At 37.6% G+C, this 13644-nt stretch overlaps 1 protein-coding gene across 2 annotated transcripts in view; it reads right to left on the bottom strand.

Annotated features, from left to right (window-relative positions):
- BTAF1 (B-TFIID TATA-box binding protein associated factor 1) overlaps positions 1-13644 on the bottom strand; it is a 43055-nt gene that overhangs the window by 11904 nt on the left and 17507 nt on the right. The window contains exons 9-23 of one of the 2 annotated variants that reach the window (XM_041415478.1): positions 11538-11627; positions 9405-9500; positions 8995-9171; positions 8331-8471; positions 8090-8214; positions 6807-6927; positions 6626-6730; positions 6255-6404; positions 5527-5669; positions 5187-5361; positions 4507-4710; positions 3189-3615; positions 1985-2175; positions 895-1048; positions 695-804 (exon numbers count right to left, since the gene is read on the bottom strand). In XM_041415478.1, coding sequence (XP_041271412.1) covers positions 695-804; positions 895-1048; positions 1985-2175; positions 3189-3615; positions 4507-4710; positions 5187-5361; positions 5527-5669; positions 6255-6404; positions 6626-6730; positions 6807-6927; positions 8090-8214; positions 8331-8471; positions 8995-9171; positions 9405-9500; positions 11538-11627 — 2409 coding nt within the window. Of the gene's footprint in view, positions 1-694; positions 805-894; positions 1049-1984; positions 2197-3188; positions 3616-4506; positions 4711-5186; positions 5362-5526; positions 5670-6254; positions 6405-6625; positions 6731-6806; positions 6928-8089; positions 8215-8330; positions 8472-8994; positions 9172-9404; positions 9501-11537; positions 11628-13644 lie in introns of both variants that reach the window. The other variant, XM_041415477.1, reaches the window with a different exon arrangement.

The following is a 13644-nucleotide window of genomic DNA, read 5'->3' on the forward strand; positions in this document are numbered from 1 at the left end:
TTCCTAGTGTGAAAGTCCCTAAATACTAGCTTTGATGAACCAAGTTCAGCCTCTTTGACTTTCTACAAGTTTTTTTTTAAACTGCATACAGTATTAGCATCACCAAAACCAATCTACACATTAACTACATACCACATTTATGTGTACATATATATAAAATGCATGTATTAAAAAAGTCTTTCACTCAGCCACACAGTGCTGCATAACCACATTTTTATCTGTACTTTCATAACAAACAGATCATATTACCAGTCTGTTCTCCAGGTTTAGGAAATAAAGAGTTAGAATAAAGCAGAGCAGAGATGCTGATTCCAATGTAACACAACAACAAGTATTACCATAACTCAAACATTGGACAAAATCCTCTTCGGGATCTCGTCCAAAAAAGGGTAGGCCAAGGCTTAACTTTTATGTAGCTGTTTGCTTTTGTGGTTTATTCTACAACCTGCATAAATGACAATTTAACATCCTACAGAATACAGGGGAAAAAACAGCTTTAAAATGGCACATTTTAATGCTGGAGGCTACGCCTTCAGTTTATCAAGACTAGGACAGAGGCCTTGGAGAACAGGCAGGCTAGTGAGTGACTAAAACATTATTTGAGCAAAATCAGAAAAGCATCTAAAACAGAAAAATAAAGACTTAAACCACTAGCACTAAGGAGACTGAAGTGTTTCATGCACAAGCTGATTACCAGAGGATGTAGCTGAGTGTCCATCGAAGCTGCTGTTGTTTCAAAAACCTGCAAGGAATTCACCAGCTCCTGGGCAGGAGCATCTCCTTTTTCCAGTAATGCCTTTCGGTCTAGTAAAAACAGAAAAGGTGCTCAGTTTAAGACTGACACGCTGACTTCAGCTTGCCACCCCTCCCAGCTTAAATCAGAAGTGTAATTACCAAAATTATTTATGTGAATGTTGTTCCTTAACGAACCAACCATAGCATCCCAGAGATGTGGCAATCCCGTTGCCATTTCAGCACCAAAATGTTTAGCTATAGTAGATAAGGCAAATTCAGCTCCTCTTCTCTGTACAACATAAGGTTTCTGAGCCTAGGATTAAACAATTCAACAAAAGAGCAAGGTGAGATACATTTACTAACAACTATTGTCAAGGGTGACCTCTCACTACATAGGCATTCAATTCTGATGGTGTTTATACCTACCTACAACACATTCACCAATAGATTTTTTCCCAAGTTAATTACTTTATTCTTTATACACATATAAAAAAAACTAAAATCTTTCCTAGTCAATTATTTAAGGTCTATAAACAATTATTTAAGGTCTATAAATTTGAGATTTGGTCTTTGCTGGTACTGGTCCATTTCAACAAGACAGTTCAAAGTGGTTCCAGTTCCAGAACTTCAGATATGGCCAATACAGTGATACCAAGAACAGTACTTACCAGAAAATTTACAATACTTGATTTATTTATCTCCCTCTCTTGTTCCCACCCCTCTTTGGCAAGCAGAATTAATAAAAACCACTAGTAATTAAGAACAAAATCCACAACACTGTTTAGGAGTTTACAGTCCTGCCTAGAATCTTATTAAAACATGCTCAAGTTTGAAATTAATAAAAGGGAAGAGTTTAGGACATCAGGTATGGAAGTCACACAGACATGCTGTTTTACACAATCATAGTTCAATTGCTGGTTTTAATGCTTCAGAGGCATCCACCAGGCATTGAGATGGACCAACACTAACATGGGCACAGTTCGTGTCCTCCTGTGTTTGTTCCACCCATTGTGGAAATCCATCTGCATGAACTTATATTCATACTCTATAGTAAATACAACATTTCAGGAGTTATTAATGTTCTTAATGACCAACATTTAAAACATCAAACATAAGCTGCTTGCATCACTTCCTGTTTTGTGATGCAAAACCTCTGCCATCCCTACTTACAATGGTATCAACTCCAGTGAATTCAAAGTGGAAAGGAGGGGTGGATGTGAAGTTGCAAATTCAAGCTTTTGAAATGTACCTCATCAAGTTCTGTAGGAATGCTTCCACTGCTGCCTGTGGGGAGATCTGCAATAGGGGCTTTTGGAGCTTTTGGAGTAGGACCTCGCCGACTTGTGATGGCAAAAGCAGCTTTCTGATGTCTGTACAGTGTAATTATTCCCCTGTGCTTAGTAACTGTGTGCTGCATCCCATCTTTATCAGAGTTGGGCCCTAAAAGAAAAGGGAGAACAGCTGACAACAACTTAAGCTGCAGTTTAACACATAGGGGGAAGTGAGAGCTACCTACAAGTCATCTGCTGATTGTGCTTTAAAAAACCCGTAGTTTTTTCCACCCTTGAGGACCATGGAGCTTCTACAAAAAGCTACTGTGCTAGGACCACATTACAGACTCTGAATGAGAAGTGTGCAAACTGCCAGAAATTATAATTCAGGAAGAAGCAGAGGTAACATGTATGTAACCTGTGAACACATTATGTTCTAAAGTTCCAACCAATTTATGTTCTGTGTCTTTTAAAACAATAGAACAGATAGAATACTTCTATCATGATGCAATAAAAGATGCCATCAGTATCTTTGCATTTGTTGATGCTTCCATTTATACTAGAGAGCTTAATTTTCAATCAGATATGAATGTTATTCTACTCTGAGATAAAGGAGGACACATTCATTAAGAAAGAGTAAAACATACAATAGTCAAACCTTAATGGAGGTTAGAATGTTTGAGAGTATTAAGGTCTTAATTGGGTTAATCTGGGTTGTTCATTCAATCCATACATTTTCCATAATGGACAGCCATTTAAAAAAATCTATGACCATCGCATGCATAGGATTATTTTATTAATTTTGAACACTGTCCTCATCTTTTTATGTTATAATTAGCCCATGGAATGTAACACAAGTCACACATTTTTGACAGGCTGCTTTGATTTCCATTTTTACTCAATAACATCTGTAAGTGAAATGTGATCAGAACTAGATATTGACCAAACAAGAATCCATACCTGGAAATTGGAATTAAAGTATTTTATAGATATATATAGATATAAAACAATACCCATTAGTTGCACACAGTTTAAAATATCTAAATGAAATCACTGTTAATAAATACTCAGATGCTGGCATTTTAAAAATCAGTGAAAACAACCCTCATTCAAATACTCATTTCAACAGCTCAGAAATAAGCACTGACATATTAGGAATCCTGGCAGTCTTAGATGTCATACCTTTTGAGTTTTCATGGCTACTCTGAGGCTGTGCAGGACATGCTGCCAGTGGGGTAAGATGTGGATCCACACACAGGGAGTTGCAGAGATTTTTTATAATCTTGGAGTTGGGACAAGGAGACCTTGTTGTACACTGCTGAAGTAACTTTGCTATACATGAAGCCACATAGTTTTGTATGAGTGTATTCTCTTCTTTTTTGATAGCTTCCATTAAGGGTTTTATAACAGGATTTAGTTTTTCTGGGAGTTGCTGCAAGTTCACAACTGCACATGCAGCAAAGGTATGGACTCGCAGATGCAACACTTGCCATTCCTGATTTGTTTCTGTAACTGTCATTTGGACTTGCTGCCTTTTACTGTCCAACTGTTGCAGAGCTTTAGGATTCAAAGTAAAGGATGATGTCACCTCATTGAAAACAGAAGTAACCTAAGAGAAAGGGGAAAAAAAAAAGGAATTAGAAATCTGTTTCATTGACTATAAAACAGGATATCCTCATGGCACAACATGAGTCAGTTGACCACATACCACCATTTCCATGCTCCAAAATGTATTTCTGGGAATCCTGAACAGCAGATCAAAGATAAAATCAAGTATATCACAGACATTTAAAGTCTACATTCCCAGAGCTACTGCTAAATTTGCAGTTTATGTACTCCTGCAAATTTAGATTTTACCATATCTGCCAGTTCTATCCAGATATTCTGGAAATATTTAAGCATGTGACAGATTAGCAAAGCAGAATGTGACTACAACAATCCAGAAAGAATGTGCAAGGTCCTGTGCACGAACAAGTTGGTACTCAGCTGATTTTCTTTTGAGGAAAGTGACTGGGATAAAAATCTAAGAAAAAAGCACAACAAAGTAGTTGCAGAACCTTCCATATCCTTCCCCACTCACAAATGGTTGACTATTGTTGTTTAAATCTTTCACTGGAGAAAGATTAAAAGCAGATTAAAAGGTCACTGGCAAGGGGGGAGAAGGTCTAGAATTTACGCAGTCTATTTACAAGTCTTCTGACAATGGTTTTGAAGCCTGCTTTGTTTTCTTGTGTGTAGATTTCAACAGTGAATCCACACCTGGGATCAGAACACTGTTTTATTCTCCCATTGAGTATGTATTTTGCATTGCACTTGAGTTTTGTCAGACTGTAAACACACCTCAGGAGAAACAATAAGAATCCTTGCACGTTCTTTTTCATGAGATATGCAAAGGCCACAACATTATTTCTGCAAGTTACTGTCTATGTAATAATTATGCTGAAGGTGTATTTCAAGACAAGAACAGATTTGGAGGAAAGGCAGGCATGCCTCTACTTACCAGCTCATTAGCTTGATCTATTGTAAATACACTGCAGTTTACTCTGTTTCCAATGTCAATGTGTGAATCAGCTAGCAATGAGATGAGTTGTTTACATTCGTTTTGCATTCGTGTAAAAGGAACAGCAATTTCATCATAATAGAGATGCTCAGAAAGGACCCCAAGTAAACGAGGCTGAACACAAATAGCCACAGTTGTACACTCCTGTAACAGAAAAACAAAATTTGCATTTCTGAATAATCACAATTTCTTTTGTTCAGTCTTGGGCAGCTCAATCTAGCTACAAAAATCCAGTTTGCAGAGGGACTATTAACATACACAACTCAGAATATTAAAGATATAAAGGATTATGAACAAAAAGTCTGCCAATAGAAATGATAGCGAATAGATAAAAGACAGTAATTTTAAAAGGAATCACTGACCTTAGATAAAGGCATCTTGAGAATAGATTTATTTCTAGAAAAATGTGAACATATTTACTGATTCATAGTTCTGACAGCTGGCATTTATCTGCTGAGTCCTGTATTCCTCCACTGTCTAACAATCAAGATTTTGGTATTTAGGTGTATAAACACCGTTTTAGCTTAGCTTGAAATAAGATTTCAGTAGGTAAGTACCACACAACAAGCAGTAGATTGAGATAGTAAGTAAAATATATTTTTGCTGCAGAAACATCCTACCTTTTGCAAGGCTGCCCACTCACAGATTACTAACGCAACACTAATCCTCTGCAAGGCAGATTTAGAATTCAAGTGGAAGAGCAGTAGCTGAGCTAATGATTCAGCTGGCTTTATTTCTTGAGTAACAGTATTTACACCTGGGTCACAAATGCAGCAACAAAGTGCTCCCAGCAACCTGACAAGACAAAAAAGAACAGTCACTTCAATGCTATAATTACTCTGCAATCAATTATTTTAAATGAAGATGCGAAAACGCTAATTAGATTTTAGCAAAACCACTACATATTATGAAAAAATACATTGCTTTTAAGTATTTTTTTCACATTTCCAGTAAACTGACTTTGCTGCCATCATCCGAGCGCGCATGACAACGTAATCCCTGGTTGCTGCATCTTCTGCAATGCTGTCTGCCCCAGCAATGTATTCCTGAATCACTTCCTTGTTCTGGGTTTGACCTTGACGCAGTTTAGCACCTGCTTTCTCCTGTGGAATAAAGGAAAGGTTGAAAGTCTGTTTGTAATGAAAAGATGAATTCATATTCCATAACAATACAAATAATCACCGCATCATGAAAAAGTTGGACTAAGACAGAACACTTCTTGGGTAACAGATTTCTTAAAGCAATCAATACTTGTAAATCATCTCTCCACTACCCAGTATTCTGTAATCCAATTAAATGTATGCTACATTCCTTCACTATAATATTAAGGTTAGTACTTGACATACAGCTGATAAACACACAGAGGAAAAAGGAAACCTCTCTCAGCATCTTCTCAGAAATAACACAATGCTTTTGGATTTAACCTGCAAACAGATGGCTTTAGAACCATGTAAATAAAGACTTTATCAAGTATCCATGTAGAGAATACTACACAGAACTTAATTCTTTATGGATAACCTGACAAGAACCCTTTTGCTCTACAGAATTGAGGCTTGTAAGCCAGTTTACATTTAGAACTATAGAAAGGCACCACCACTCCCCTCTAACACACTTAGAAAATGTTTTATATACAGCTAAGCAATTTCCTACTTTCCTCAGAACAGTCAGTGAGACCACATTTCACTTACTTTGGACCTGGTTTTTACTTCTAGCAACATGTTTAAGTCAATAGGCAAATGAGATGGCTGCATCATTAGGCAGAGCCAGGCTCCCATCCATGGACAAGCAGCTGCAACAACATACTGTACAGATGCCTTGTTTAACAGTTCCAGCCACACCTTGGGAAAGAACCACAGTAGAAATCATGACAAATTTGTACCAGGTCTACGTAAGATCATACACATGCTGAGAAACTGAAGGAACACTCTCTCATTTGCTCTACAGTAAAGCATCAAAGTATTTAAGATTAGCACACTATTCTTCATCTGCACAAAAGTACAGAGGATTTGAAAGAGTGAGATACACAAGCACTATATCCAGGAGTAAGTCATGCAAATACCTTGTGAATAAGATCCAGAATTTCTTGGTTGCTTTCTAAGATACAAAACTGAAATATGTGCCTCAACATGTCTTGCAGAATTGGAGTCAGCCATGTTGAAGAACTCTGAAACAAGAATATCATATGACCAAGTATATTCCAATATGCATCATGGTAAGACATTAAGAACTCTAGTTCTTACCTGGTCTTGGGTAGACAACAGTGTGAACAATGTTTCCAGTGCTGCTTTTCGCACAGAAGAGATAGTGTGATGCAAGAATGGCCACACACGTGGGACCAAAACTGTCAGGGATTGCTGAATACTACAGGAGAGGGAGAGGTAGAGGCAGTGTCAGGGATAAAAACATACATACACACAGAGCCAAGTTAATTTTGTTTATTCTCATTTTATCCAAAAGAAAGCTTTAAGAAAAGAAAGTATTGCATATACTTGGGGATTTTAAGTGACGTATTAAATTACTACAGCTTACACATTTAAAATAGTTTGAGTTGGTATCCTTTTCCAGGAAGGGTTTTTAAAACTGGTACAGAGAACTAGTCAATTTAAGCATGTATTTTTACGATGTTTTTTCCACAGATTAGGCTTTGTTCAACTGTTTAGAAAAAAGGAGGGGCTATTTCTGTTCTGAAGTTGCTGTTGGGCAGTTATGACTTTACAAATAATTTAAAACAAGCTTGCATCTTTTTGGCATGAACTGGCATATCAACTGATGCAACTGGCACACCAGCTGATGCAAGCAGCTCATGCCGAATTAAAGACTGAATTATAACAAAACTACATTCTTTATTTTAGATTTGGGCAACCACCAGCTTCAACAGTGCTAATCATATAGGATGAGAAAAATCAAATGTGTATAGTATCTACCTTAAATGCAGATACTGTGAGTTTACTATGAAAAATTTACCATACTAAGGTGCAGTTCCTTTAATTTAATTTGTCAGAGTCCCAAGGAGATAGCAACTAGGCAGTGTTGTCAACCAGTCACAGAATTACCGTGAAATAAGCTACAAACATAAATTCACTGATGTGAATTTATGTTTGTAGCTTACTTCAGAACTGTTCCAATAGCAAAATTCTACAGGCTTATAAACGTGTTTCAATATACACAGTTTGGTCTCGTTTGGAGTTTGTCTGTTCCTTGTTAACAAGCAAGATGTTTGTGGGCAGGACCACCATGTGAGCAGAGCCAATAGCCTATACTAAAACACCCAAGATAAATGCACAGAGACAGGGAAAAAAGTCACATATAAACCTTGTCTAATACACTTCTTCATTCCTCTGTTGCATTTCACTAATGTAATCAAAATAGAACCACTGTTGTAACCCCCACTTCATGGAAAAACCAGAGTAGAAATAAAATACTGAGTTAAATTAATAATCTCCTTGGTACATGATTTGAAAGAAACTGATAATTCCAATCTGACAGACCTGTAATACTGAAGCAAAAGCAATTGAAAAGTTACCTGCATTTGCGGACCTGAGGGTAAGTCAGAAGGGATGAAAGCAGGATCATGATACTGTTTGTGGAAGCTGTCAAGTCATCCAACTCCAGAAGTGCATCCCACAAGGTATTAAGGATAAAAGGCACCTACACAAATAAGCAGAGGAGGATTATTATTTTAAAAAACCAACTAAACCAGTGTTGCCTCTAAATATTATTTTCTTCATTTAGACCAAAAGTAAACTTAAAAACAGTTCAGTCACCTTCTGAGATTGAAGTTGGACCAGGCTTTCCACTACTGGTACTAAAGATGCTGCAGCAACAGCTCGGACATCATCATCCAGATCTTGCAGACCTTCAATTATTGCAGGCAACACTTTAGGCAATAAAGTGTTGATCATGTCCTGTCAAAAAGACCAAAAGCATTTTTAAACTGAAAAAGCTTATAAAGATACAATCAAATAAGATGCACTCTGTGTGTGTGAATGAACCTAATTGTTTCAAAGGGATGGTACAAGTCCAACATTGTAATCTAAGTATTTTAAGTTACCATTCATGAAATCAAACACAGGTTATACATTTAATAAACTGTAAATCAGCTCAGTTTTGGTATAAAGAAAGCTCAGTGTCTGCAGAATACCACCACAGATAGCTTAAACTTCTTGCAAGACTCTGCTCTGTTACCTATGAGAGTATCACCAAGACCAGGCAGGCATATCCTCTTATTTCTAATGTTTTCTGCAAGCACACCTTGCACTATATTCTTGCAGCATGGATATAGAAGCGCAGTCACACATCTCAACCCACAGGACTGCACTGCAAGCAAATTTGCTTTATCACACCTAGTCACTGTTCATCCACATCCTCTACTTGGAGCAGAGATTTTTTGATCCCATGCTCTCAACAATTTGTCATGAGGGTTATTACCTGACGTACTGCCAAAGCATACTTTATTCCTAGGAGACCACCATGTCTCACTTCCCACTGCTCCTGTGTAAGCAGCTTCAGGAGAACATCCACAGTTTTATGAACACCAGTTTCATTCATGTGTTTCAATACTACTCCCAAAGTCTGAGCACAAGTCTCGCGTACTGGTGCCACTACCTAGGAAAAAGTAAACAATAAAACAGAAATTTGACTTTAAGGAAGTCTGATGATCAAACTGCTATACAAACAAGGTGAAGTTCATGTATCAGCTACCTTTTAGTAAGCATCTCCAAGCAGTTCTAACAGGCACATGCAGTAGCATCATACAAGGCACAGCCAAGCTCCTGCAGTGTTATCTCCAGCAGAAGCCTGCTGATCTACCTGATCATGCAAAGGTAACTTAAACTTACTTCATCTGAAACAAAGTCTCCAAATCTGTCTAGTGCAAACACACAAAGAAGTCTAATAACCAAGTCTTCTAGCCACTCCTGATGCTGCTGAATCATCTGTAAGAAGAGAAAAGTTGAACACCTTGACTACATTTATTTATAAAGCATTTCTGATATGCTTACTTTAGCTGAAATCTGTAATAGACATGGCAACAAATGTTCACATTGACTCAATACAGTTCTCTTGCAGAGACAGCTCAGGCCAAGTAGTCAGCACTAATTAATCTCATTTGGATTATTATAAACATCATAACCTGGATGTTTTCTTCTCTAAAAACACAGTACCTTTATCAAAAGGCTAGTGTCCTGCTTTCAGCTGGGACAGAGTTGGGTTTTTTCGTAGTAGCTGGTACAGACTGTGCTCTGGGGTCTGCATAAGAATAATGGTGATACCACACTGATGTTTTGCTGCTGCATTATGCTGACCCTAATTCAAAGACTTCTGAATGCCTCACGCTCTGCCAGTGAGGAGGTACACAAAAAGAGAGGAAGCATAGCTGGGATAGGTGACAAAGGAACATTCCACCCCACAGAATGTCATGCCCAGTATATAAACTGGGGGAGGTATCCAGAAGGAGCTGAGTGGGGGCCAGGCTGGGCATTGATCAGAGGACAGTAAGCAAGTATATTGTGCAGCACTTGTTTTTCTTGGATTTTAATTCTCTCTCTCCTTTTCCTTACTGTTATTACTGTTACTGCAATTAGTACTATTATTACAATATTTTACTTTATTTCAATTATGAAACTTGTTTTCTCAACCCATGAATTTTATTTCTTTCCTGACTGTCCCCTAACCCTAACCCTCCCCACACCACCAAAGGAGGGAGTGAGATAAAGACTGCGTGATGCTTTGTTGCCTGCTAGAGATGAAACACAATAGCTTGAGAGCATCTTTTAAGAGGGACAATTTATTCCTACACAGCACAAAGTAAAGCCATTCAGATATTCTATACTGACAAACAGCAACACATTCTAGGACATTAACTAATATGCTGGAAGCATACTTACAAGTAAAACTCTAAAGCAGTACCTCACTGTGGGAGACCCAGTGAAAGGAGCTTTTTTTCAGTCCCATCTCTCCACATTTATCAAAGCTCATCTTGAAGCTCCAGCCTCTGCTAGAGACCAATTACTCTAATTTTCTATCTCAGAGCAGAAGTCCAATAAAAACAACTGCTCAGGCATCATCCTTCTCATTTCCACTATGTGCCTACTAGGTCACCACTTCCCTTGAGAACTACCCTTTTAATGAACAAAACTTAAAGCATCTTCTAGATTTCATATTCCCATACATGCCAAAGAATTATACCCAGCACAGGGCATATACAGCAGGCTGTGAAGCCAGCTGGAGTACATACACTTTCCATAAGTAGTAAAGGAATGGTTTCAAGTATTTTATGATTGCAGATTGTGTTATCACCCACCCAGCCATCTCCATGGAACAAATACTACCCTACAGGGAAGCAAGGACAAAGAGAAGTTTTTGCTTTCTCTATTTACAAAGTATGCTGAAGTACACTGATTTACATCTCATGCTTCAACTCTCTAAGCCACAAGCTCTTCCAGCTGTTTCTACAGCAGGGGAGTCAGTAGGAATCTGGATAAAATTCACTGTTAGTAAACAAGCTATTACAGTCAGGATATTTTTAAACAATTGTTCTCCTTTTAAGAAGACTATTTTAATTCCTTTTCTCATAATAAAGAGACCAGGTTGATAGAGTCCTCTTACTATTTAAGCAAGTAGAGTTAGATGGTCTGAGACACTACCAGAGTAACACAATCAACTTGTCAATTTTGTTTCAGTACAGCCTTACCAGGACATGAGAACAGTATATTCTAATATGGAAACTAATGTTTAATAACTTTATACACAGCAAACATATTAATGGCTAATTATACAGTAGTATTGGGTTCTGCATAGGCCTTTTAAAAACAATGTTTCATCAGTGCATACAGTGATGTCATCCAGACGATTCTTAGTAGAAAAGTCTTTATATTCCCCCACATCACAGACCTATTGCAAAGTATTTTAATGAGTCTCTTTTCTAAACTTCATTTAAGTAAAATATTAAGTCTACATGACTAGAAACCTACCTCCTCTAAAGAGCTATCTCCCATTTTACCACCACTTTTGCCATGAGCTTTAAGTATCTCTCTCAGTCCAGTACCTGCACCATGTCGAACCTAAGAAAGTGAAATAAAAAATCAGTTTTAAAATTCTAGGGAACAGAAGTCAAAACCCATGCTAGAAAATTGAAATAATACTACTGTGTTTTTAACAGAGATGTTTCAAGAGCTGCAGAACCAGCACTACTTAGACTCAAGGGAATTATTACATCAAATCCTCTATTAAAATATTCACCTGTCCAAAAATCAACATCCTATTCCCCAAGTATTTGCCAGCTTATGAACAAAAGCAATTAAGAACTGCTATTTTCTAACAGGTTATGATATTTGCAGTCATGTAGCCAACATTCATTTACTTTTCCCTCACTGTGCTATATGGCACTAGTTGTCAAAGAGAAGTTTGGAGACATTACTGTTTTTATTAAGTTTATAAGCTAAAGCAAATCAATATTATTATAGTTTCAAGCACTTAATGTTTAATATTTTCTATCACTCCTCTGTATCTTAAACAGAGTTTGGATCCTCACTAAGTATTCTGGAGGCTGCAAAACAAAATTCTGGGAGTTACTATTCTGCGTAACTTACAAACCTGCCTTGCTTGACTGGATTTTAGAAATAAGTGAATAAGCGATATGGGAAAGCAAATTATAGGCACTCACATGCTCTCACGAAACATGAACAGTTGAACACACTAGGAAGAGTTCTGGAAATAACAAAAGACCAGCAGAAAGATGTGCTAAAGACACACCTGTTTCTGGTATTTTTGATGCCTAACTGGACTAGTAATTGGCTTCTCAAGGAAAGCTCACTCAACAGACAGGCAAAGTTGCAAAAGCAGAGTTTTGAACTGGGTTCTCATTGAGAGGTCGTTATATAAGTTAAAAGAGAATCAACTCTTTTTTTTAATAACAGTTCATATACATGCTTGTTGCTAGCAAAAAATTGTTGCATTTCACTGCAGTAACAATTAGAACTGAGTACTTGGTAGCTCCTCCCTTCACCAGAATATCTTACATGAAATGCAAACATATATGTCCCCTATGTAGAGCTCAGTGCCTGCTGGTTAAAGCTATAAGCAAGCCAATAAAAAATAGCCAGAGAGTCTAGTCTTAAAATCCTAATTGTTCATAAACCAACAATTTATTTGGTCCAAAATGGCTCATGAGCTAGATTTTACAAGTCAAAAGAAGGAGACTTTGCTGGTTAATGTCTCAGCTTCTGCAAACACAAACCAGCAAGCCACAAATGCATAAAAGCAACACCGGTAGTAAGATTCAGCCTGCCTGAATTCAGCTGCCTGTAAGTGTGGCAAGCAGCCTGAAGTAGTCACCCAGGTAACCTCTAGACATTGCAAGATGCTGCCAAAGGGCCAATTTAAACATACATTTTGAGGCAGGTGAGCCTGTTTTTCACCGAGAACATACTGTAATAATGATTCTGTATTGATCTACTTCCCCTATTAAGATATATGTGCCTTATATGAAATGTACTAAGAAAGCTATGAGAACATCCACATACCAGAAGACAATTGGACCTGGCCTTCAACTGCAAACAGCCTGCTTTCAAATAAGGTGAGGCTTTTTAGCTCAGATGCAGTGATGTGCCACACAAATATAATGATTCTTTTTCTGGGACCAAAATAATTGTGCTGGCTGCATATGATCTATCTCTGTTTCCAAGTTTGAGAGCAAGCTGGCTCTGCCCATACTGACATCACCGGGACTGTGCTACAGATACACATAAGGATGTTAGAGTTGCTAATATTTAACCCTCCACAAGATCAACTTAAGAAAATGAAGCTGGCTGACAAGTTATGTCTACCTTCTGAGCAAGGAAGTTAGATCATTATCAGCTACGTCATATTTTTACCAGAAACTTCTACCAAAGTTTGTGGAAAATTGTATAAGGACTGAATAAAAAGGTGAGTGAACCATTTTGAATCTTGAAAATAAATGGTCTAAGCAACCAAACATACAGCTTTTGTAGTTACTAAAGGATTGACTCCCCTTCCGTTTCCACCAGCATAGCATTAGACAAACATACCACTGTTAGCAACAGATTCACAAAACATTCC

The sequence above is a fragment of the Onychostruthus taczanowskii genome, unplaced genomic scaffold (assembly GCF_017590055.1).
Source record: "Onychostruthus taczanowskii isolate IOZ18803 unplaced genomic scaffold, ASM1759005v1 scaffold5, whole genome shotgun sequence".
Taxonomy (NCBI): Eukaryota; Metazoa; Chordata; class Aves; order Passeriformes; family Passeridae; genus Onychostruthus; species Onychostruthus taczanowskii.